We start from the raw sequence: 23,548 nt of genomic DNA, 5'->3' as shown, positions 1-23,548 counted from the left end.
CCCTCGTGTTCCTATTCTGTTCTCTTCCTTTAAACACCCTTCTTCTAAGGTCCAGCTACTGGCCGCCTGGGAGAGGAAAGAGATTAGCCAAACTCATTGGTGCCACTACCAAGTGCTGAGTAGAAAGGGCTTGGCCTGATGGATCCAGATCTCAGTCTGCTGTCCCAGGAGAGATACTTGATCATCTCAGGGTGGGTGACCCTCCCAGGAAACTAGAGAGATTTTCAGGATGCCAGAGCACTGGCCTCACCCCCAAAAGAGCCAGATTTCACACTGAGAAGCATCCCTCTTCCCTCCAATTTCTTGTGCCTCCTCTTTGGAAGCACTATCCCCACATGTCCATGCCTGCCTTCCTGCTATCTGCAAAAGTCATAACCATACTGAGAACAAAGCATCTGGGGAGTGTGTGCTGCTATGGAAATGGATAAGGGGAGGGGAAAACACACTGTCATTATTATGCTCATTATCTCCCTATCAGAATACTCACCTGCAGAGCATTTTTAAAAAAGTTTCTCATGAGCTTAAGTTTGGGCAAAGAAGAGCTGTGAGGAGAAACAGGCTTCAGTTAGAAATCCTTTTCAGTTAAAAGTATTGAGTCCCTAATTTGGACCTGGAGGCTCTTCTTGCTTTTTGAATAGTGGTCCATCTTCCAAAGCAGAATGCATCCGGTTTTGATCTTCTACTAACTACCTGTTGTTTCCTTGGATAACTCCTTTTTCCCTGTAGAAAAAGGGGATTGTAAGCATCATTCCTTACAATCCCTGGGTCTGTGGAGGGGGCTCAGGTGTCAAAGGCAGGCAAAGATTGGTGGGCTTCCTGCCACCACCCATCCTCAGCAGCTCTGCTCTCATCTCTTTGTTTTGTTCTGGAGTTCTCTAAACTGACCAACCCCAGCATGGGCAGACCAGCTGGGAGTAGCTCAGCAGCAGGTGCTATGATGTCAGGTGGGCTTAAGGTCCTAGAACCAAGAAATATGACTCTATGATAAAGGTTTAGTTGAGAGAGTTATAGAGAAAAAACATTATGATCACATCTGGGGTTGTGACTAGGGGTAGATGAAACCTGGATTCAGGATTGAGTCAAGAAAACAATGAGCTATGATTAATTTTTTCTCAGTACTAGGAATTGAACCCAGGGATACTCTACCAGTCAGTTACATTCCCAGCCCTTTTAATTTATATTTTATTTATATTTACTTATTTATTTGTATTGAAGATTGAATCCATGGGCACTTTACCACAAAACTACATCCCCAATCCTTTTTATTTTATTTATTTATTTTAAAAAAATGGGGCCCTGAACCACTGAGCCACATCCCCAGCCCTTTTTTATATTTTATTAGAGACAGGGTCTCACTGAGTTGCTGAGGCTGGCCTCCAACTTGTGATCCTCCTGTCTAAGCCTCCCGAGCCACTGTGCCTAGCATATACTTAGCACACTTTTCATGTTTTATTGTTACAACTAGTACTTGGTAATATTAAACACAGCTGGTCAGAGCAAGGAGGAATTTGTTAGTGCTCATTCAGTCCTTCAGTGAGTGTTGTGCCATTCTTTAATTTTATTCTCAAAGAAATGGGTAGGTAGATGGACACTCATGTTTAAGGATTTGGTTGTGGGCTGCCTACAAAGGACTTACAATCTAGTTGTGATTATGTGGACATTAGCAAATATAGCAACCTCAGAAAGAGCTTATGAAATGTGCCAAATAGATGTTGCTAAGGGCTTCTGGTTTAACCCAACAGATTACTGTTGATCTGGGCCACAGAATACACCTTTTTATCATTTGATAAACCTGATAGAACATTGGAACATATATAGTCTAAAGCCCATCAGAAGGAATTAGGAAGTATGTGTTTCCAGAAAAAGAATATGCAGAATCGAGGGATACTAAAGTAGATGAGTTCTCAAATTAACAAGTGTCAAAGAGCATCTGTCCTCTTCTTATCTACCTCTGCATTCAGTACTCTGAGGGACAGAAAGACACAGATCTGGAAGGAAGTAACCTCCCCAACCCCCTCCCCAGAAGCCACCTTTTCTTGGTGGAGATGCAGCCTGATGCAGCACATGGAACCTCTTAAATGCACACAGTGCTGTCCTCAGACTGCCCATCTGCATCAGTTCCCTCTAGTTCTGACTGATTTCTTAGCTGAGCCACCTCCTATCCTTGTAGGTGAGAAAACAAATGCGGCAGGCTCATCTGGTTTCTAATGAGGAAATCTGTTTTCACCTGGCTGGGGTTGGAACTCCAGCCCATCACTTTCCTGGGGCCCATCTTGGATCAAGGCTGCTACCTCAGTGCTTGGAGTATTAAATCCAAATTCTGAGGTCTGGCTTTGCAGGACTCCCCTTTTTTCCCCCTGAGCCCAGGCTCAGAGTCTTTTCTTCCCTCCTCTCATCTCTGCCAGTTATTCTCAGAACTTCTCCAGTGCTTTCACTTGGTGGCACACAGCTGGGCACTAAGGTGTATAAGCTCCCCACTGACTGTCCAATTGTTTCATGCGTTCCCAACGAAATCTAATTAGGCGGTTGAATGCAGGCCCTGCCTGTTTTTCGGAGTGAAGGACGGATTGGGCGACGAGCAGGTGCCCCTAAGAATCTGCAGGTGGAAAATGCTGGGTGAGGAGCCCAGTGGTCAGGAGAGCCCCTGGCAGCATGCGTCCACCTGCCTTCCCTCGGGGAGCCTGGATCTGCTGCCTCAGTTTCCCCGGCCGAGACGGACTCCGCCGGGGGCCAGGCCCAGCTGGGGAATTTGAACGGCTGGGGGAGGGGGTGGCGGGAAATGGTGCCTCGCTCGCCCCAGCGACATCAAACCCTCGTTTGGCGTGCGAGGACAATGGCTGTCTTATTTTCTCCATTCGCCGTGCACAATGCCGGATTCTCTCATTCACCCGCGGTGGTGCGAGCGAGGTAATTAGCCAGCGCCATTCAGCGCGGACACTATTGCTATGCGGGGGGGCGAGGACGCCCGCGTCGGCGGGGATTAGCCGCGGGGCGGGGTGTGCAGCTGCGGCCACTTCAAAGGGGCCCGGCGGGCACGGCCGGCTGTGGGAACCGGCCGTGCCTCCCGCGGGAGCGGCCCGTCGCGCCTGCCCTTGGCCACTGGGAAGAGACCCAGCCTTTGCCCAGCTCCCTGCCGCCGCCGGCCGCGCTCTCGGCCCGGGAAGGCCCGCAACGCTGGGGCCCGGAGCCGAGGCGCTGGCGTCGCTCCCCGTCCCTCTCCCACTTCCATCAGGACCTCAAGTGCTTTTCTCTTTTGAGTCCCGGGAGTCAAAGGGCAAAGCCGGGAAGGAGGGAGAGCAGCGAGGGGGATGGGAGCTTGACACAAAGCGCTGACCTCTGAGGAGTGGAGCAGATGGTCCCACTTACTCCTGCCGCCGAGCGAGCGCGGCTCTCAGGGCCCCAGGCTCCGGCCCTGACCCCCCCCCCCCCCCGCCACCGAATGCCTCGACTGGGGCCCTGCGGGGGCGGCGCGATCGCGCGCTTCGCCGCCACCCTCTGCCCGCACTGCGCCCCGCCTCGGTGCTGGAGTTAGCCCGGACCAGCGGCCTCCAGCAAGAATTGTGCGGCTGGGCTGAGAATTTGCCCTCGTCGGGATTCTCAAGAACTTTCCAGGCCAGTGTTCCCGGTTCACGTATCTCAGTCACCTCCCGGACGGTAACAGAAACAGATTCCTGGGCACCACACCGGAACCCCGAATCTGAATCTCTGGCAGTGGGGTCCAGAAATCTGCATTACTAGGCAGCACTGTAGATTATGCCAATCCACCGCCAAGTTTGAGAACCGGGACCCCGTCCAACTCCTTTTCCATTGAAGAAACTGAGACTAAGGTGGAGGAAGGAACTTGCTGGAGGATGGCCTTGGAATTTTGTGCCGGGGTGATGACTTGGGTGGAAGAAGACTATGGGTAATGACTGACCCAGACTCATATGGCTATTAAAGTCAGCATTCAGGTACCAGTTTATGAGGGCTTGTTATTTGTTCTTAGTGCTGGAGGTAGAAAGGTAAATTAGTCTTTCTCTGCCCCTAGGGGATTCATAGTCTACAGGTGAGTGGGCAGATAGATCTGTGAACAGTTGACACTAATGTAGTCTGATAAGGGCCAGGAGAGAGCTGTCCCCACACATAGTTAGGAATTAATTCTTCCAATAAGAATGTGGAAGATGGAGGTGTTTGTAGAGAAAGGGGCAAAAGAGTTCCAGGCAGAGAGGACAGCAGAAGCAAAGGAATGTAAGGGCAAACACCTGTGATGTGTCAAGGAAAGGCAAATTTATCTCACAAGGTCAAAGTACAAATCACATGACTACAGAATTAGCTGGCAATTGAGGCTAGAAAAATGAAATGCCCTAATAAGGAAGGCCTTGAATGCCATCCTGAGTCCCGATATTCCGAGTGAGACAGCCAATATCATATTGAATATTCAGGAAAGCTGTCACAGAAACAGTTGGGAGTTATAGACTCAAAGGCAATGGGGATGGAAAGGGCAGATGGAAAAGGGATTTGGGGACCTGGCAGCCTTAGGAGAGAGGGAGAATGGGGCAGCGGCTCTTTGAACAGTAACTTGGATATTTGGTGATAAGGCTGTTAATAAGATACAGGGAAAGAATCTATTTCAGTGGGTGTGCAGATTCCTTTGAAATTGTGGGAAAACTTTTGAGCCCCTCTACAGAAAATGTTTCTTGGGGCTTCAAGAGACCTCCAACCACTGCAGCTCAGCAGTGGAATTCCCCAAATAAGTATTTCTGGGAGTTGCCAATCCCATGTCAGCCAAGAAACTCTATGATCCTTGCATGGATGCAGCCTCCCTCTTCCCACAGACAAGGCTTATTATGGAGAGTTGGGGTGGAGGACCTGCAGGCCTCTATCTATTGAGGTTTGGTGTTAGGCCACCAGAGTGCATGGAAATACAGTATGTCACGAGACAGAGGCAAGATTGATCAGAGTTGGAGAACAAGAGATTAGGATAGTTTCTTTTTCTGAATGAAGAAGGGTCACTTTGCCCAGTGTTTTTTTAGATTTTTTTTTTTTTTGTACTGGGGATTAAACCCAGGGCACTTTACTATTGCGCTTTTCATTTTCTTTTCTTTTTTTTTTTGAGACAGAGTGTCACTAAGTTCCTGAGGCTGGCCTCAAATTTGCAACCCTCCTGCCTCAGCCTCTCAAGTGACTGGGATTACAGGCATGTGTCATGTCCTAGAATCTTTTTTTTTTTTTTTTTTTTTGGTGCTGGAGATAGAACCCAGGGCCTTGTGCATATAAGGCAAGCACTCTACCAACTGAGCTATATCCCCAGCCCATGTTCTAGAATCTTAATGTTGGTGTGAACCTTAGAGATTATCTTGTCCATCCTGCCCCACTTCCATTTTACAGATGAGAAAAACAAGGTTGGAATTGAAAAGTCACATAGCCTGTGACACAGCCAGGCAGGATCCCAGCTTGCCTTTTCATTACCTAACCTTTGTGCTATTAATCCCTACAAATCCTAATATATGGCTCTGGAAATTTGGGGGAAGTATCTGTTTTTGTTGAGCTGTCCTCCTGGTCATGTGAAAGCAATTTACTTAATAGCTCCAGCCTGGGCCCCCTAACCAGACGCCCTTCCGGGAGGCAAGGGAGATCCGGTGTCCTGACCAGAACAACGGAAGTTAAGGATATTGTGGGACTGGGCAGGTTTACATAAGGAAGATTGGTGACCCTGATGCTTGCAGAGACTGCAGTCTGTGGAGAGGGGTTCTGCTGGGCCTGGACATTTTCAAATCCAAGGTGGAGAGAGACTCCCAAGCCCTGACTGTGCACCACTGTCTGGCACTTGGAAACAGAGTATCTTAAAGGTTCCAGCGAGATCCCACCCATCCAACTTCCCCATTTTACAGATTAGGAAACCAAAGCCCAGAAATAGACTTTGACTTTACCAGGATCACACATCCAGTTGTTAAAAGAGCTGGGTCAGTCTCACGGCCACATCTTTATCCCACAGAAGCCACTGGTGTTTCTCAAACCCTTGCCTCCCTGCTCCCCAAACCAAGAAAATAAATAACTTCTCTATTTAGTGCACCCAACAGGCTGGCCTATGGAAGTGGCCCTGCAGCTCAGATTTCGTGGAGGGCAGAAATACACTTCTATAATCTGATAATGGCTAGGAGAGGGCTGTCTGCAACACAGAGTTAGGAATTAATTCTGCAACCATTGGGAGATGGAAAAGATGGGAGGTGCTTGTAGAGAAAGGAGCAAAAGAATTCCAGGCAGAGAAGACAGCAGAAGCAAGGTGTCTGTGACTTGTCCAGAGAAGAACTACCCTGCCACAAGCATCCCGAGTCTTTACCTGTGTCAACAGAATTTAGGAAATATGTGGGAACAGGGAACTTTAGTGGGGCAATAACAGCACCTTATCTTGGTGCTTATCTGTGTTAGTTACACTCTATAAAATCACCAAATCCTGGGGCAATTAAAGTGAAGCCTGCTGTAATGAGTGTCTCTGAATGGGAGTAGTAATGGGTGCAGCGAGGCTCTCGGCTCTTGGGTGCCTGTGTTTTCCTGTGCGAGTGTCTGTGGGCATCATCTGTCAGGAGCTGGGAGGCAGGCACTGGATTTTGAAGTCAGACTCTCTAAGTTCAAATGCCTGCCTTGACATGCCATTGGCTGTGTGTGTGACCTTGGGCCAGTTACCTAATCGCTCTGAGCCTTAAAAGAGCTAGGAATCCCTCCCTCGCAGGGTTACAGCAATGTACACAAATTTTTTGACTACCTGGATTTCCAGGGCTGTTTTTCACAGCCATGTTACTGTGGCCATACCTCAAATCTTGATGCTTTTATCTTTCCAGTGTTTTTTAGGAACTGAGGTGGGAGCATCTAAGGTCAGAGCCTGGGGGACGAGGGAATTTGCTCCTGGTATGTCAGAATATCCAATCTAACATGTTGGCTTCCCTTATCTGCTGAATGACTGGTGCAGTAGACTCAGGGCCTCTGCCACGAAAATGGGACAGGTGACTATATTTCCCAAACCAAAACCCAGGACATGTCTTCTGACTCATCACCTGATCTGTGATGAAAACAGGGCAAAATATTTAAAATTAGGACTGCTTGGGAAACCTAGTAGCGGGCTTAGTGGAGTGGTCATATGGAGTAGAGGACGTTCCTTTCCCTTTCCCCTCCCTGCTTCCCCAAATTCTAGGGAGGCCCACACACACCCCCATGCCATGTGGCACATCCACTCTGTACAGTCAAGCACAGGACCTGGCCCCTGCAGCTCACACCCCCAGCACACTTCACACCCTCCACGGAAGGCTAAAGACTGGAGAAGAGAAGCCCAGGGCTTCTGGAGCCTCCAAATTACTGGACAGAGTGGTTAAAAGTGGGGCTTTGAGAGGTTTTATTCTCTGCAGCTTGTGAAAGCCCAGGGGCTGCTTAGAGGCCTGGATTGCCTCCCCTGGAGCCACTCCTTTGACCCACGTGGAATCAAAGTTCCTTCCAGGCTCATCGGTCCTGCAGAATTCAACAGCTGGATGCAGGGACTTTCCCAAGCTGAATCCAGCCCCCCACCGACCTCTACCTCTCCCCTGTCCAGGCCCCCATTTGTCAGAGGTGGCTGTGGAGAGGGGAGAGATGTGGATTTATGGCTGCTGACTTGAAAGACAAAGTTGTCTTTTGTGTTAGAATTGGGGTGGGGGTGGGGGGAATGGTGAGCTGGTGGTGGAGCAGGAAGGAGGGGCTGGGGTTCAGGGGCCCAAGGCAGGGGATAAGGGGCTCCAGGAGGCAGACAAAGGGATGCAGAGGCTTCCTAGAGCAGGGTCACCAGGCAAAGGCCAAGAGGATCCGTCACCCGCAGGAAACCAAGTAAGCAGATTCCTCTGTACACCAGGCCACCCACCCCTATTCCAACATCCAACACCTACACAGCCTTCCTCTCCTCTGAACATACTCTGGATTCAAAACCTCAATTCATCTGGGCTCAGTAGTGCATCCCTGTAATCCCAGCAGTTCGGGGGGCTGAGGCAGGGATGGCCAGTTCAAAGCCAGCCTCAGCACCTTATCGAGGCCCTAAGCAACTCAGTGAGACCCTGTCTCTAAATAAAATGCAAAAAAGGGCTGGGGATGTGGCTCAATGGTTAAGCACCCTGGGTTTAATCTCCAGTACAAACAAACAAACAAAAAACCCTTAGTTCAATTCTGACTCTCCTTGGGAAGCCCAGGGAAATAAATATGGGTCTTCTAAGCTCATGCTTTCCCCTGCCCCAAATGGCCAGATCTAGTCAGTGTAAAGGCTTTCTCTGACAGAACTGAAGTCAGGGGCTAAGTGGGGGCCTGGATGATGGGAAATGGGAGGGTATGAGAAGGGTGAGCCTGCGCCAGAGAATCCCAATGACAGGACCACTCCCGCCCAGAGGACCATGAGCAAGCCATCACCCTCCCCAGGACTCAGGGTCTTCTGCCATCACCTTCCACCTTATCACAGACTATTCGGGATGGGACATTTACAAGTGCTTTAAGGAGTTTAAGGAGCGTGTGAGGAGAGCCTTGGCTAGCTTCCTTGCCCTCCAGGGGTCATCCTGGCCCAACTGCCCACTGGTGGTTCTGCCTGGTGGGTCTGGTGGGTCAGGGTGGAGGCCAGAGTAGCCGTTGGGTACCCGAGTTCAGCAGGTGTTTTAACTACACCTTGGAGAGCCACATCCAACCCCCGGAATGAGCCTGGCCAATAAAGGCATGAGTTTATGGGCTTCATAAACATTTTACTAGAGAAATCAAGGCCTCAATTACCCAGTGGCCTCTTCCAACTGACAGCTCTTCTACTGGGGCCTCTGTGAAGTCCCCAGGCTGAAGTAAGATAGAATTGGCTGAGTTCTGGTTCATACGAGGTTAGCCCCCCACCCCCAAGCTGACCCCCTCACCATTCAGGCTTTGCAAATTCTGCCTTTACTCACATCTCCAGAGGGCTTGAGACTCCCTGCCAACCACCTCAGCCTTGTCCCCTGCAAGGAAAGGTGACTGACTTACTCCATTGGAGAAGTTAGCACCTAGCCTTGCTCTTCCAAAACCAAACCTCTCAAGTCTGGGTTTTTCTCTTTCTTTCTTTCTTTTTTTTTTTTTTTTTTAAACTTTGTGGTGCTGGGGATTGAACCCAGGGCCTTGTGCATGGAAAACAAGCATTCTACCAACTGAGTTATACCCTCAGCCCCTTCTCAGGTCCCTGTTAACTCCATATTTTACCATCTTTCCTCAAAGATGGATGGCAAGTATTTACTCTTTGCCAAGGATTGTGCTAAGCACTTCAAAAATCTCTCTGATCGGATCCCCATGTGCACCAACTATAGTGATGAAAGCTATTAAGTGAGAGATTATTTTAATTGCCCAAGTTCACACAGCTCATCATAGTGTGTTCAGATTTGAACTCCGGTCAGGTACAGTGGTGCACACCCATAATCCCAGCAGCTCGGGAGGCTGAGGCAGGAGGATCATGAGTTCAGAGCCAGCCTCAGCAATTTGGTGAGACCCTATCTCTAAATAAAATACAAAAAAGGGGTGGGGATGTGGCCCAGTGGTTAAGCGCCCCTGGGATCAATCCCTAGTACAAAAAAAAATAAAAAAGATTTGAACTTGGTTTGGTATGAAGCCAGGGTCTTTGCTGTTATCTGTTATCTCTGCAAAAAGCTTCTGGCAAGCATTTCCCTATGAGGAGCAGACATCTTCCTGTGTGAGACCTCTGCCCTGTTGGTGACAGCCCTAGCATACCATAAAGTGTGTGTCTTGTCCTGGGTCTCTGCATCGACATGGCAAATTGGGAGGAAGCAGACAGGGGCATAACTAGGCTACTGATGAAGCTGGAAAGGAGCCGTCCTCGCTGTTGGGACAGCCAGGGAGAAAGAGCAGGAGAAAAGGCAGCGGGGCTTTGAGACCTTCCCTTGGGCCTGGAAATCCAGAGTATTATTTCAGCTTGTCATCAATTTTTTTAAATTATTGAAAAATAATTCATAACCTTTTTTTTGGGTTCCTGGGATTAAACTCAGGGGACTCAACCACTGGGCCACATCCCCAGCCCTATTTTTTAAAAATATTTTTAAAAATATTTTATTAGTTGTTGTTGGATCTTTATTTATTTTTATATGGTGCTGAGAATCGAACCCACACATGCTAGGCAAGCACTCTACCACTGAGCCACAACCCCAGGCCCCCAGCCCTATTTTTAAATATATATATTTTTTACTTGTAGATGGACACAATAACTTTATTATTTGTTTATTTTTATGTGGTGCCGGGAATCGAATCCAGTGCCTTATGTATGGTAGGCAAGCACTCTACCACTGGGGGCTGGGGATGTGGCTCAAGCGGTAGCGTGCTCGCCTGGCCTGCGTGCGGCCCGGGTTCAATCCTCAGCACCACATACAAACAAAGATGTTGTATCCGCTGAAAACTAAAAAATAAATATTAAAATTCTCTCTGTCTCTCTCCCTCCTTCTCTCTTAAAAAAAATAAAATAAAAGGGGGGGGGCTGGGGATGTGGCTCAGGCGGTAGCATGCTCGCCTGGCATGCATGCAGCCTGGGTTCGATCCTCAGCACCACATACAAATAAAGATGTTGTGTCCACCTAAGTAAATAAATAAATAAATATTAAAATTCTCTCTCTCTTAAAAAAAAAAGGTGAATAAATCTTAAAAAAAAAAAAAAGAACTCTACCACTGAGCCACAATCCTGGCCCTCCCCCAACCCTAAATTGCCTGGGCTGGTCTCAAACACAAACTTCATGTCTCAGCCTCTTGAGTAGCTGGAATTACAAATGTGTGCTACCTCATCCAGTTTCATAACCATTTTTAAGTGTTCATTTCAGTGGCATTAAGTATGTTCATATTGTCGCACAACCATCACATCTCCAGAACTCTTTCCAAAGTAAAACTCTTTGTTTCCGTTAAGCAACAATAATAGATAATATTGCCTGTTAAACAATATTAATAATTCCTATTTCCCCCTTCTCCCAGTCCCTGGCAACCACTATTTTACTTTCTGTTTATGAATTTGTCCACCAACAACTAATAAATTCTACTTATACTTCATAAAAGTAGAATTTGTCTTTTTCATTTTTTTGTGATACTAAGAATTGAACCCAGGGGCAGCTCAATCACTGAGCTCTATCCCCAGCCCTTTCTATTTATTTTGAGGCAGGGTCTCACTAAGTTGCACAGGATGGCCTAGAATTTATGATCCTGCCTCGGCCTCCTGAGTTGCTGGGATTATAACTGTGCGCGACTTAGAGTTTGTCTTTTTATGACTGGCTTATCTCAGAGTGCATTAGGTCTTCCTCAGGTTTCATCTATATTGTAGCATGTGTCTGGATTTCCTCCTTTTCTTAAGACTGAATAATATTCTATTTTGTGCATAGACCTTTTTGCTTATCCATTCATCTGTCAATAGACATGGTTGCTCTATCTTTTAGCTATTGTGAATAATGCTATGAACTTTATCAGATATCTTTCTGAGTCCCTGCTTTAAATTATTTTGTATATATGTCCAAAAGTATCTCTGGATCATATGGTAATTCTACTATTTACTTGTTTGTTTTTGGTGTTGGCTGTTGAACCTGAGCCCTCGTGCATGCTAAGCCTGCTCTGTCACTGAGCTGCACCCCAGCCCTGAGGTCTAATGTATTGAGGAACTGCCACACTGTCTTCCATAGAAGCTATATCAATTTACATTCCTACCAACAATGCATAAAGGATCCAGGGTTTCCATATCCTCCTCAGTTTTTCCACTTATTTTCTATTTCCATTTTGTTTTGAGATGGAATCTTTCTATGTTGCCCAGGCTGACCTTGAACCCCTGAGATTCTGAGTGGCTGGGACTACAGGTGTGTGTCCAGAACCCAGCTTATTTTCTACATTCTCTCTCTCTCTCTTTTAGTACTGGGGATTAAACCCAGGGGCACTTAACCACTGAGCCCAGCCCTTTTTATTTTTTATTTTGAGACAGGGTCTCACTAAGTTGCTTAGGGTCTTGCTAAATTGCTGAGGCTGGCTTGTGATCCTCCTCCTCAGCCTACTGATTTGGTGGGATTATAGGTGTGTGCCACCATGCTGGGCTTATTTTCTACATTCTTATGGTATCCATTCTAATGGGTTTGAGATGGTGTCCACTATACGTTTTGTTTTACATTTCCATAAATATTAGTGTCTGTTTTTTGTTTTTGTTTTTTGCTTCAAATTCTAGTGTGTATTTTATACTTAAAGCCCTTCTCTATTTGCACTGGCCACATCAAGTGCTTCATTGCTGGCTACTAGATAGTGAGCTCTCCATATATGCAGGTTCTGAATCCTCAGATTCAATGGGCTGGGGTTGTAACTCAGTGGTAGAGCTCTTGCCTAGCATGTATAAGGCCTTAGGTTCAATTCCCAGCACTGAAAAAAAATTGCAGCTGGACTTGGTGGTAAACCTCTATAATCCCAGCCACTTCGGAGGTCAAGGCAGGAGGATTACAAGTTTGAGGCCAGTCTGTACAACTCAGCAACACTCTGTCTCTAAATAAATAAATAAATAAATAAATAAATAGGCAGGCCTAGAAATAGAGCTCTGTGATAGTACTTGTCTGCCATGTGCAAGGCTCTGGATTCAAGCCTTAGCATTGCAAAAAAAAAAAAAAAAAAAAAAAGCGTCTGTACTGAACATGTATGGACTTTTTTCCTTGGCATTATTCCCTAAACAATATAGTATTACAACTATTTTCATAGCATTTATATTGTATTAGTAACTACAGGTAATCTAGAGATGGTTTAAAGTATGGTTTAAAGGGTACTATAGGATGCATGTAGGTTATATGCAAATACTACACCATTTTATATAAGGGGCTTGGGCATCCACAGATTTTGCTTTGTGCAGAGGGCCCTGGAACCAATCCTTCATGAATCCTGAAGAATAACTTATTGGAAAATGTGGTTCTAGAGGGAACAGTTGGGGGCCATGGGTAGAGGTGTATGGGATCCAGGCACGTGTCTGGAGCTGCCTGAGCAGGAAGTGGGTTTTCAGAAGGCTGCATGTCTTGGTGGTAGGGTGGGTACTAGGAGGAGACTGGCCTCAGGGACCTTCAGAGGACTCTGGTACACAGTCAGCCCTCTGGAATGGCTGTATGAGAAGAAGGCAGTCAGTGCCACTTTGCCAGTGCTGCTAGTTTTGGCAAAGGCTGTTGGAATGCTCCATGCAAACATGCCTGCAGCTCTTTCTAGCCTCACACACTGGACAGGAGTCGACTGTAACCAAGGGGTGGAGGGCCTACATTTCCTTCCCAGCACTCTGCCTCGACCCTGCACTGCCCCCTGCCTCCCCCTGGAGCCTGTCTAATCAGATCCAGGCCTGGCCTTGCCAGAGGTCCTGGACCAGGAGGAAAGTGCCCCCTCCCCTCCCTGAGTGGCCCTGGATCAGGCTCTCAAGAGACCTCTCCCCTCGGGGTGATTTATAGGGGTGTCCGGGAACCGTTTCCTGCCGGTTTCTGCTCCCTCTCAACCCAAGGATTACTGTTCTCACTCTCTGCCCTCTGTCTCTCTCACAGCCTGGCTGTACCCATGGCAGGGGCTGGGAGAGTCCTCCCCAGATTGCCTGGGGACAAAGGTGCTTTCTTCTTTCTTTTCCCTATGGTATCTCAGGCCCTCCACTCTGGTAGGACTCCCAGCCACTGTCCATTACTACCTTCATCCAGTTTGAAGTGAGGGACCCAGCACTGTCCCCACCAGGCCAGCAAGTGCCAGCAGAAAAAGCATAAAATGTCCACAGTCAAAGTCACAGCACCACCACATGTCTACACCACTGATGTCACTGACAGTCATTCGTCCACACTGGGTGCGCAGAGATCCAACCCTCAGTCTGTCCAGCCTCCCATGTCTGTCCAGGGTCTCCCTGAGAGAGACCATGAGGACCCTAATGCTGCTGGAGCAAGAACAGATTTGTGAACAGAACGTGCTCCACCCTGAGACTGCAGCAGGCCTGAGTAGCTGTGGATCCTTTCTCCCCTCACTTTGCAAAGAAAAAATACTATTGCTTATGACCCAGGAAAATTCCAAGCCTCCAGTTAAGATGAGTAGTAGTGCCCAGAACATGTGGCCGCGGACACAGCCCACTCGTGAAGAAGGGTGGAAGCAGAGCTAGAAGGTCCCAGAAAGGCTCTGTGTCTATCCCTTTGTTCATGCTGCATGCCCTGGCCTCCCAGCAAGCCCAGGGGCACCTAAGGGATATGCAGGGCTGACCAGAGGAAGGGTAAGGATTTAAAGAGGGGAAAGAAAAGGGAGGTTGGGTGACCAGGACACCTGTGAAGCCAGGTGGACTCCCAGAGGTGGGGCTGAGGAACATCCCTAGGCCTCAGTACCTTCTCTCCAACCAGCCAGAAGAGGCCAGTTCAGTTGGTAGTCTGCCCTGCTGTTACCTGCTCTGGAGAGAGAAAAACCTGCTGGGAAGTGATAACTAAGGGACACCCCAGCAGAGGGCCCAGGACTCAGTTTCCCTTTGTAGAATGAAGGGATTTGCTTCTGAGTGGTTTTCGAGGGCTTTTAAAGGCAAAACTTCCCTTCAAATTAAGTGTTAGGCAGAAGTGCCACTCAGTAAAGCTGATGGAGGGACAGCAAGGAGCTGCTCTGATGGAAGGGGAGTGTGGGCAGGGAGAGGCTCAGCTGCATCCCAGGGATTCCAGGGGACCCAGTGTGAGGGATATCAGACTGGCTCCCACCTAGACCTCCCCAGCATCACATCCAGCCCCTGCCATTGTCTGCTATAGCTGTAGTTTAGTCCCCGGGAGGGGGGGGAGGGGGGTGGCGGGCAGGGAAGGGACTAAGACTGTGGGCTGGTCAGTAGAGGCCAGACTTCTCCACCCCAGCACCCTGAAGAACAGCAGTACTTTCCATGTGACTTTCCTCAGGCCAGCTCCTAGCTGTGGGTGCCTCCAGGGAGCCCAGAGTGGAGGCCAGAGGCACAAAAGGATTCTGGTTCCTTAATGAGGAGGCATCTGTAGTCAGCACAGAGCCATTAGCTCCCGCCCCAGGTGTATGTGTGGGGGGGTGCTGTGAGCTCCTCTCCAGCTGCAGTGAGGAGGGGGCAGGCCACTCCCTGGCTCCCTAATGGGCAGGGCCCAGAGGGCACAGACTGCAGACCCAGGAACCTGGGTGTTGGTTCTGCCTACCCCCCAGGCCTGCGTCCATCCCTGCACTTGGGGTGCGGGGAGGCCTCTACAGCACCTCAGCTCCTCCCTCAAGCCCCTGGACTGACCTGCAGGCTTCTGGCCTGAGAGAAGACTGGCTGACTTCCATGCTCCTGGGGATCCTCTCACCAAGCCTGACGGGGTAGCTGCTGGACTGCTTGTCCAGCAACCCGAAACCCCCGTGGTCTCAGGGTCCTGTCTGTAAGAGCTACACCACATGGAAACACACGCTAAATTACGTATACAGTGTCAGAATCACAGCAGCCGCAGGAGCTGACAGATTCAAACCCCCATCCCCATCCAGATGGGGACACTCAAACCACACCCATGAAGACACAGCCACTCTTCTGCACAGCCCCACACGCGTACAAAGGGGCGCCCACACCCATCAGCCGTACTCCCAGGAGGCCCTCAAAGAGGAGGAGGCAGGGCGGGGGATTTTTATGCATGTTTATATTTAATGAATCACATGCAAATGAGATGGAGAATGCGCCATAAAGGAGCCAGCCCCCAGAGACTCTGGATGGAAGGGCACAAAGGCTTGGCCTTTCAGGCTGCCCTGGAGTCTAGACCAGGCCCGTGGACTGAGGGGACCTGAGACAGGAGGGCATGGGGGCCACGGGGAGGGCTGCCACACCAGAGAGCCAAGGGCCAGCAAGGGAACAGGCTCCAGTGTCCCTGCTGCTGTGGGGGAGGGCTCCTCCTGAGAGGGGAGCGACTGTCCCAGTTGATGGAGTGCTGAGGGGCGGGGCTGCTGCCTGGACAGATGGTGCACCGCCTTCCGCACTTGAGGCAAAGTGGATTTTAATGAAACCACAGCCCTGGCTCTGAAGCTGGGAACCCGTGTGGGAGGCACCCTTCCCCAGGCTCTACTGGGAGGGACTTGGGCATGGGTGGGGTTGGGGGGCAGCAGGGACACTTACCCAGCCTGAAACTGGGGAGCCAGGTGGTTGCACTTCAGCTCCTCTGCCCTAAAGCTCCTCTGCCCTGGCCTCTGCAGACCCCGGTTTAAGCAGTGAGTTCAGATTCCCCCAAAGGTGTGGGGGGCTCTGAATATTTATGACACATTGTAATGTAGATTGGTAGGTTTGACAGTCTTCTGAGAGATTTGTCACCTTGGATGGATACACCACCCCCTTGGGGCATGTGGAGAAACTGCAGAAGAACTGGAGGTGAAGGAGGATGAGGAAGAACAAAATACCCTTCTGGTCCCCATAACTGGGATCTGACGACTTTGCTGTGTCTCTGCTGGGCAACATTGGACTAATCGGTCTCCTCTCTGGGCCTCGGTTTCCAATTCTGAAAAATGATATTCAGGGCTTGCACCGCACAGGGGGAGTTTATGAAAATAAATCCAAAAGCAGCTGAAGAGGTGGGGAGCAGGCTTGGGGTCAGTGCTCTCTCTGGCTGGTCTTCGTGTGTAGTTCTGGGGTATCAGTGCCTCCAGGAAGCCCCTGACAGACCAGCATCTCCTTGTTGGAGCTGTCATCTGTGTGTTAGTCCCACCTTTTCAAAGCATCCCAGCCCAGCCTGTGCCACCTCTTAGGGGTCTCAACCATGAAAAGTGCTGGCACATCACCCACACTGCTGCCCTGTCTCACCAGCCCCAGAAACCTCCATGCCCCCATAGGAGTAAGCACCACCTGTATGGGTGGTCACCTACCCTGACCCATCCATGTCCACCCTTCCTCCCTCTGCGCCTTGGCAGTGTGCCTTACCATGGTCTTCTCTTCCCCCAGCCATGTCTGACTTCCACGTGCACCCCCAAGCCACCGTGGGCGAGGAGGGCGGCGTGGCACGCTTCCAGTGCCAAATCCATGGGTTGCCCAAGCCTCTGATCACATGGGAGAAGAACAGAGTCCCCATTGACACGGACAATGAGAGGTGAGCCTCGTGTGGCAAGGACAGAGGCCAGCCAGTGACGCCAGACTGCCCATGGCTCTGGGAGCTGCTGCCAGCCCCCCAGGGTGATTCTGCCACTGCAGTTGGGGTTGGTGTCCATGTGGCTTGCACAGCCCCAATTCTAGGCTCATGGACATGCTCATGAGGACTATGTGTGATGACTGTCATACTGGGAATGAGGGTGCCTGCCTGTGAGAGTCCCAGCATGTCTGTGATGACAACTGTGTTGTTGGCACAGTACCTGGTCCCGGGCTGTGTCTCTGATGCTCAATGTCCCTGTGGCCCACAGTGCCAGTAGCTGTGCTGGTGGTCAACTGTGTCTCTCCAACAGGTACACATTGCTGCCCAAGGGAGTACTGCAGATCACAGGACTTCGTGCCGAGGACAGTGGCGTTTTCCACTGTGTGGCTTCGAACATTGCCAGTGTTCGGATCAGCCATGGGGCCAGGCTCACTGTGTCAGGTGAGGGCCCTTGGCCTGCCAGTTCTTCCCCTTGCCAGCTTCCTAACTCAGTCCCACGACTGGCCTCCGGAGCCAGGGCCACCCAGTGCCAGCTGAGCAACTCCCAAGCTCAAAGCCGAGTGCTGGTGGCTAGAGGAGGACCAGAGGGGTGGCGGAGGAGGTGGGTGGGAGGTCCACCTGGACTCCATTCTCCCAGGGAGGGCCATCCTCTCATCCCCAGGCTTGCCCATTGCTGAAGGTCCTGTGGGGCTGGCCTGGGGGAATGATGTGCGAGACGCCCTGGTTCCCTGGCATCTCTCTGCCCACAGGACCTGGTTTCCGGGTGGGGTTTGTCCTAGGCTGTGGGTAGGTGAGAAAGTGCGGCCTTTCCCTCCCAGGCTCAGGCTCCGGGGCCTACAAGGAGCCGACCATCCTGGTGGGGCCTGAGAACCTCACCCTGACGGTGCACCAGACCGCAGTGCTGGAGTGTGTCGCCACTGGCAACCCGCGCCCCATTGTGTCCTGGAGCCGCCTGGGTGAGCCTCGTCCCACAGCCTCCACCCTGCCCCCACCCGCCCCCTGGGAGGCGGTTTCATGGTCTCATCGCCCAGCACTGGGGGGGACTTTGATTCCTGTTTGTTCTCGTGGGGGTCAGTCCTCTCCCTGCAACCTGAGGAGGGGCTGAGTTCCCCCTCCTGGCAGGACCAGGGACGCAGGCCTGCCCACTACATTCTCCCTCCCCGTGCAGAGCTGGCTTAGCTCCCTGGGTTACCCCGTCCAGTCCAGCGCTGTCCCCTCTTTGCCCTGGCCTCAGCCCTCCAGAACCCTCAGCGCAGAGTCTCCTTTCTCTTGCACTCACCCATGCCCTCTGTACCCTGTTGCACCCTGAGCTGTGCAGTCCCAAGCCCCCCAAATCTCAGCCAGTCATCCAGCCCTGGCTCTGGGCTCTCCCAGTCTCTAGCCTGGTCCCCTAGCCCCCCAGCCTAAATCCTGAGGCAGCTGAGGGAAGAAATGAAAGGGTGCAGATGGGCCCACATTGTCTGAGCAGAGAGGTCACTGGGGGAAGGAAACTCTGGAGGGGTGGGGTGGGGTCGCATTCACAAGGAGACTGTGCCACATTGTAGCAGCTGAGTGATCAGGGAAGGAGGGGGCAGCAGGCGGGATAATGGAGTAGATTTCACCACTTCAGGGACTGAATGGGGAGCTGTCTCCTTGTGTTCTGACTGTGCTAATCTGATCCTGGGGTGGGGGGAGGGTCTGGGTCCCTGGGAGAGGCTGAGAAGAGTGGCCTCACCATCAGGAGCCAGTAGGCATTGCCGGAACCATCTGGTCCAGCATTTCCCAAAACACGATTAGAAGGGACAGAATGCTCAGTGGCCTAACAAATTGGGGAAACAAAGTTAACCAGGTTCCTTAACTGCAGGACTTCTCAGAGCCTTTATATTAATGGTCATTTTAACTGACCATCCAGAAGTGGAATGGATATTTGACCGTGGAATTTTTTTTAAGAGAGACAAATGAGGTTGGGAAAAGTTGATGGAATCCAAAGCCCTTCCTTTATGGACTGAGAAATGGGAAAGGGACTTGAAAGTTAGCAGTGAATCAGCAGTTACTGTGGAATCAGGATGCTGGACCCTGCTGTGGGCGAGAGCACTGGCCTGCTCTCTGCCACCTCTGGGGGCAGAAGACGGGGGTGTCAAGCCAAGATGAGGGCTCTGGAGAAGACTGATGGAAGGGTGGACCCTCTGGAATGTTCCTGTGCCTCCCCTCCCCCACTTCCTTCTCAGATGGCCGCCCCATTGGGGTAGAGGGCATCCAGGTGCTGGGCACGGGAAACCTCATCATCTCAGACGTGACAGTCCAGCACTCGGGGGTCTACGTCTGTGCGGCCAATAGGCCGGGCACCCGGGTGAGGAGAACCGCCCAGGGCCGGCTGGTGGTACAAGGTAGGGACCAGCCACGCCGGAAGGGGGGCCCTCCGCACTGCCCCTCCTCCTGTCCCTCCCCTGCCCAGTCCTGACGCTTCAGCATCCCATGTCACCCTGTACCCACTTATGCCCTGTCCCTTGCCACTCACCAGGTCCCGGCAGCAGCTCTTGGGAGTCTGGGGGACTCCCTCGGTTGCGCAGCCCACGTGCCCCCCTCCTCCCTGGAGTCCCGCTGGCCACCCCCCACCTCGCTCACGTGCCCCCCACGTGCCGTTCTTATTCACACGTGTGGCACTAACACGCTCACACCTGCCTGCCTGAGGCTCCCTGCCCGACTGTCATTTTCACACGTGCTCGTCAGCGCCCGCTGCATGTGCAGAACGGCCTGGGCGCCCAGGGCACAGGGCCCCTGCCGCTGACCAGGTCAGCCCTCCGTCCCAGCCCTGGGGCTCCACTGTCCCCGGGCTTGGATCTCCATTCAGGAGTGGTTGTTCCCTCCTTGAGAGCAGAAGGGATGGGAAATGGGGGAATTAGGAACTTAAATGCCGCTTGTTTAGCATTCCATGTGCCGTTAATCTGTCCAGATGAAAGTGATGGAGCATTTCATTTCCCGGGTGTTAATAGAGGCCTGAGGCTTGGGATTGGAGGAGAGCGGAATGGAGTGTGGGGCTGGGGGGCCGCTCCGAGGGCTCATCCATCTCCCCGTCATTACCGCCTCCGAGGTGCAGCCAAACCTATTAGCACATTTATTTATTTAACAATTTCCTGAACTGGGAGCTCAGCTTGATTGCTTTCGGATACAAATGTCAGTCTTTTGAGTAGTGGTTACAATGGAGTCCTCTCTTGGGTCTGCCAGGGTAGAGGAAGGAGGGAGGGAGGCTGGGGTCCTGCTAGCCACATGGGGAGTCTCCAGCGGGCCATGAATGTCCCAGCCCACCTCAGCCCCACGGCTGCCTCCCCAGCCCTTCACGGGCAGCTGTCTCTCCCCTCTCTACCTGGCTCTCACCACTCAATGCTCCTCTGTGCCCAGCCCCGGCGGAGTTTGTCCAGCATCCCCAGTCCATCTCCAGGCCAGCTGGAACCACAGCCATGTTCACCTGCCAAGCCCAGGGTGAGCCGCCCCCTCATGTCACGTGGTTGAAGAATGGCCAAGTGCTGGGGCCAGGAGGCCATGTCAGGCTCAAGAACAATAACAGGTGTGTGTGTGTGTGTGTGTTCGCATGTGCACACTGTTGGGGAGAGGACTGGGGAAGAGAGGGAAGGGGCCTGGGTAGTGGCCTAGTAGGCTGTGCAGTCCCGCTGGGGAAGAGCACGACACTAGGACCGGAGACTCAGGTTCGCGTCCCTGGGAAACCTCAGTCAGACAAGTTGCTTGTCTAAAGGGACCCAGTTTCTCCATCCCTCTCAGGAGGGGACCTGAGGCTCTCCTCTCCTTGCAGCACACTGACCATTTCTGGAATCGGTCCTGAAGATGAGGCCATCTACCAGTGTGTGGCCGAGAACAGTGCTGGCTCGTCACAGGCCAGTGCCAGGCTGACCGTGCTGTGGGCCGAGGGCCTGCCTGGGCCCCCTCGCAATGTCAAGGCTGTCTCTGTGTCGCCCACTGAGGTCCGTGTGTCCTGGAGCGAGCCCATGGTCAACACCAAGGAGATCATCGGCTACGTCCTGCACATCAGGAAGGCGGCTGGTGGGTGGGCCTGGGGGGCACAACCAGCTTTGCACCCCCACACCGTTGTTTCCCATCCCTTTCTACCCTGAGTGTCCCGGAGAGCACCCTCCTCTCCTTCCCCCACTGCGTCCCCACTGCCCTCACTTCACAGGTGTTGGCAAGGTTGCCTCTTGTTCCTCACCCCCCCCCGCCCTGCGCTTTGCCTCCCCAGACCCTCCAGAACTGGAGTATCAGGAAGCAGTCAGTAAGAGTACCTTTCAGCACCTGGTGGGCGACCTTGAGCCCTCTACAGCCTACAGCTTCTACATCAAGGCCTACACACCAAGGGGGGCCAGCTCAGCCTCCATGCCCACCCTGGCCAGCACCCTGGGTGAAGGTGAGACTGGGTGTAGAGTACAAAACCACAGACAGAAAGTTTTGATGAAGCCCTCACATCTTGGCCTCCTCTGCCTTTAGCTCCTGCCCCCCCGCCACTGTCCGTGCGGGTCCTGGGCAGCTCCTCCCTGCAGCTGTTGTGGGAGCCCTGGCCCCGGCTGGCCCAACATGAGGGTGGCTTCAAGCTCTTCTACCGCCCTGCCAGCAAGGCCTCCTTTACGGGTCCCATCCTGCTGCCTGGAACTGTGTCCTCCTACAACCTCAGCCGGCTGGGTGAGGCTTGGGGCTGGGCAGGGAGGAGGCGGTGTGGTAGGGTCACCTCCCCGCACCCTGCCAGGATGGAGCTGGCTGGGGGGCAGTTTCTCACAGCCTCCAACCCCCAGACCCCAGGGTGGTGTACGAGGTAAAGCTGCTCGCCTACAACCAGCACGGGGACAGCAACGCCACTGTCCGCTTTGTGTCTTTGAGGGGAGCGTCTGAGAGGACAGGTGAGGGCTGGGACGGGCGGTGGAGCTACATTGGCCTGAAGGAAGGAGGACAGGGCCTGAGGGGCGGGGGGAGCAGGCCAGGTAGGAGGGTGTAAGCCTGTAGGCACACAGGCTCAGACCTGTGGGAAGCTTGCTGTGTGGCATTCTGTGTGGTGTTGGTCAAACTACTTACCCTCTCTGAAACACAGTTTTCTCCTGTACAAACAGGCATAATAAAGCCTGTCTTAAAAAGCCATGGCAAAGTGCTATTCCCAATATCTGGCTCAGAGTTGGTGCTCAGTAGCTGGTAGAAAGAACTGGAAAGGTTGGGCTAGTGTCACATAAGTGAAGTGGAGGGCCTGATTGAGGGAGAAGGAGCCCCAGAGGCTGGGTGTATGGGGGCGCTCCAGGCCGGGAGAGCCGCAGCCCCAGCCTGCCCCTGCCCGTTAGCTCTGAGCCCACCATGCGACTGTCGGAAGGAGGATGCTGCCAACCAGACGTCCACCACAGGCATTGTCATTGGCATCCACATCGGGGTCACCTGCATCATCTTCTGTGTCCTCTTCCTGCTGTTTGGTCAAAGGGGCAGGTGGGTACTGGGAAGGGCAAGAGGCTGGCTGGGGCGGAGGCTCAGCCCTTGGGACTCCTGCCCCGGCGTCCCCTAATTCTGCTTACCCTTTAGGGTCCTCCTGTGTAAGGATGTGGAAAACCAGCTCTCCCCTCCCCAGGGTCCCCGGAGCCAGAGGGACCCTGGCATCCTGGCCCTGAATGGGGTGGGCTGCGGACAGCGAGGCCAGCTGGGCCGAGGTGAGAAGTGCGTGGACGCCAAGGAGCTGGAGCAGCTGTTCCCCCCAGCCGGGGTGGTGGGGCCGCCTGGCTCCAGGCCCACTGTGAGTGCCAGAGAAGCTCCTTCGACCCTGACCACTCTCCCACCCTTCCCCCCCTCATCTTGGCCTTGGTCATTGGCGTTAGCCAAACTCTGGGTCTTCTCTGGGCACAGAAGTCCTGGCCATGCTCCTCTGCACCCCTGTCGGGCAGAGGCCTGAGGCCTGAGGTCTGAGCCCAGGGGTGGGATGGAGCCTGAGCCCGGCCCTGGGGGGGTCTCTGGGCCCTGCCTGGGTCCTCCTGCTGACCCTGTATGCTTCCTTTCCCCAGCAGGATCCCACAGCCCCTGTCCCGTGTGAGGAGACCCAGCTCTCCACGCTGCCACTGCAGGGGTTTGGCTCTCTGGACAGGAGGGCGACAGAGGCCAAGACCCCCTGCACAGGCCCTGTGGCTGCCCCGTTGCCTCTGGACAGTGGCCCCGACCTCCTTGGAGAGGGACAGGTGACCCAGCTTTCTGAGGCACCCGCTGCCCAGCCAGCTCACTCCGGACAGTAGCCAGGGCCTGGCAGGCTCTGCAGGGGGTAGCCCCCCGTTCTCAGGTCGAAGGCAAGAGTTCTCCTGTTATGTGGGCTTCAGGTGGCCCTGGGCTGCCCAGCACTTCTGTCCTGACTGGAGGCCGGGGTGGGCCAGGCCTAAGGGGCCTCGGCAGGGACCCCGGAGCTGGAGGGGCCCTAGGGAGCCTTCCCTCCTCAGACTGACGCCCTGGCTGCTGCCTGGTCCCCA

General features: G+C 52.6%; 1 protein-coding gene across 1 annotated transcript in view; it reads left to right on the top strand.

Annotated features, from left to right (window-relative positions):
• Nucleotides 1-23,320, top strand: part of Igdcc3 (immunoglobulin superfamily DCC subclass member 3) — a 40,217-nt gene extending 16,897 nt beyond the window's left edge. Inside the window, exons 3-14 of the mRNA XM_027926218.3 lie at nucleotides 16,898-17,042; nucleotides 17,392-17,522; nucleotides 17,900-18,037; nucleotides 19,289-19,447; nucleotides 20,460-20,625; nucleotides 20,869-21,116; nucleotides 21,310-21,474; nucleotides 21,555-21,746; nucleotides 21,857-21,961; nucleotides 22,391-22,529; nucleotides 22,623-22,830; nucleotides 23,096-23,320. Coding sequence (XP_027782019.2) covers nucleotides 16,898-17,042; nucleotides 17,392-17,522; nucleotides 17,900-18,037; nucleotides 19,289-19,447; nucleotides 20,460-20,625; nucleotides 20,869-21,116; nucleotides 21,310-21,474; nucleotides 21,555-21,746; nucleotides 21,857-21,961; nucleotides 22,391-22,529; nucleotides 22,623-22,830; nucleotides 23,096-23,320 — 2,021 coding nt within the window. The remainder of the gene's footprint in view (nucleotides 1-16,897; nucleotides 17,043-17,391; nucleotides 17,523-17,899; nucleotides 18,038-19,288; nucleotides 19,448-20,459; nucleotides 20,626-20,868; nucleotides 21,117-21,309; nucleotides 21,475-21,554; nucleotides 21,747-21,856; nucleotides 21,962-22,390; nucleotides 22,530-22,622; nucleotides 22,831-23,095) is intronic.
• Nucleotides 23,321-23,548: the final 228 nt, after the last annotated feature.

The sequence above is a fragment of the Marmota flaviventris genome, chromosome 2 (assembly GCF_047511675.1).
Source record: "Marmota flaviventris isolate mMarFla1 chromosome 2, mMarFla1.hap1, whole genome shotgun sequence".
NCBI classification, from domain to species: Eukaryota; Metazoa; Chordata; class Mammalia; order Rodentia; family Sciuridae; genus Marmota; species Marmota flaviventris.
Note: the sequence above shows the minus strand (reverse complement) of the source record. Positions and strands in the feature narration are given on the sequence as shown.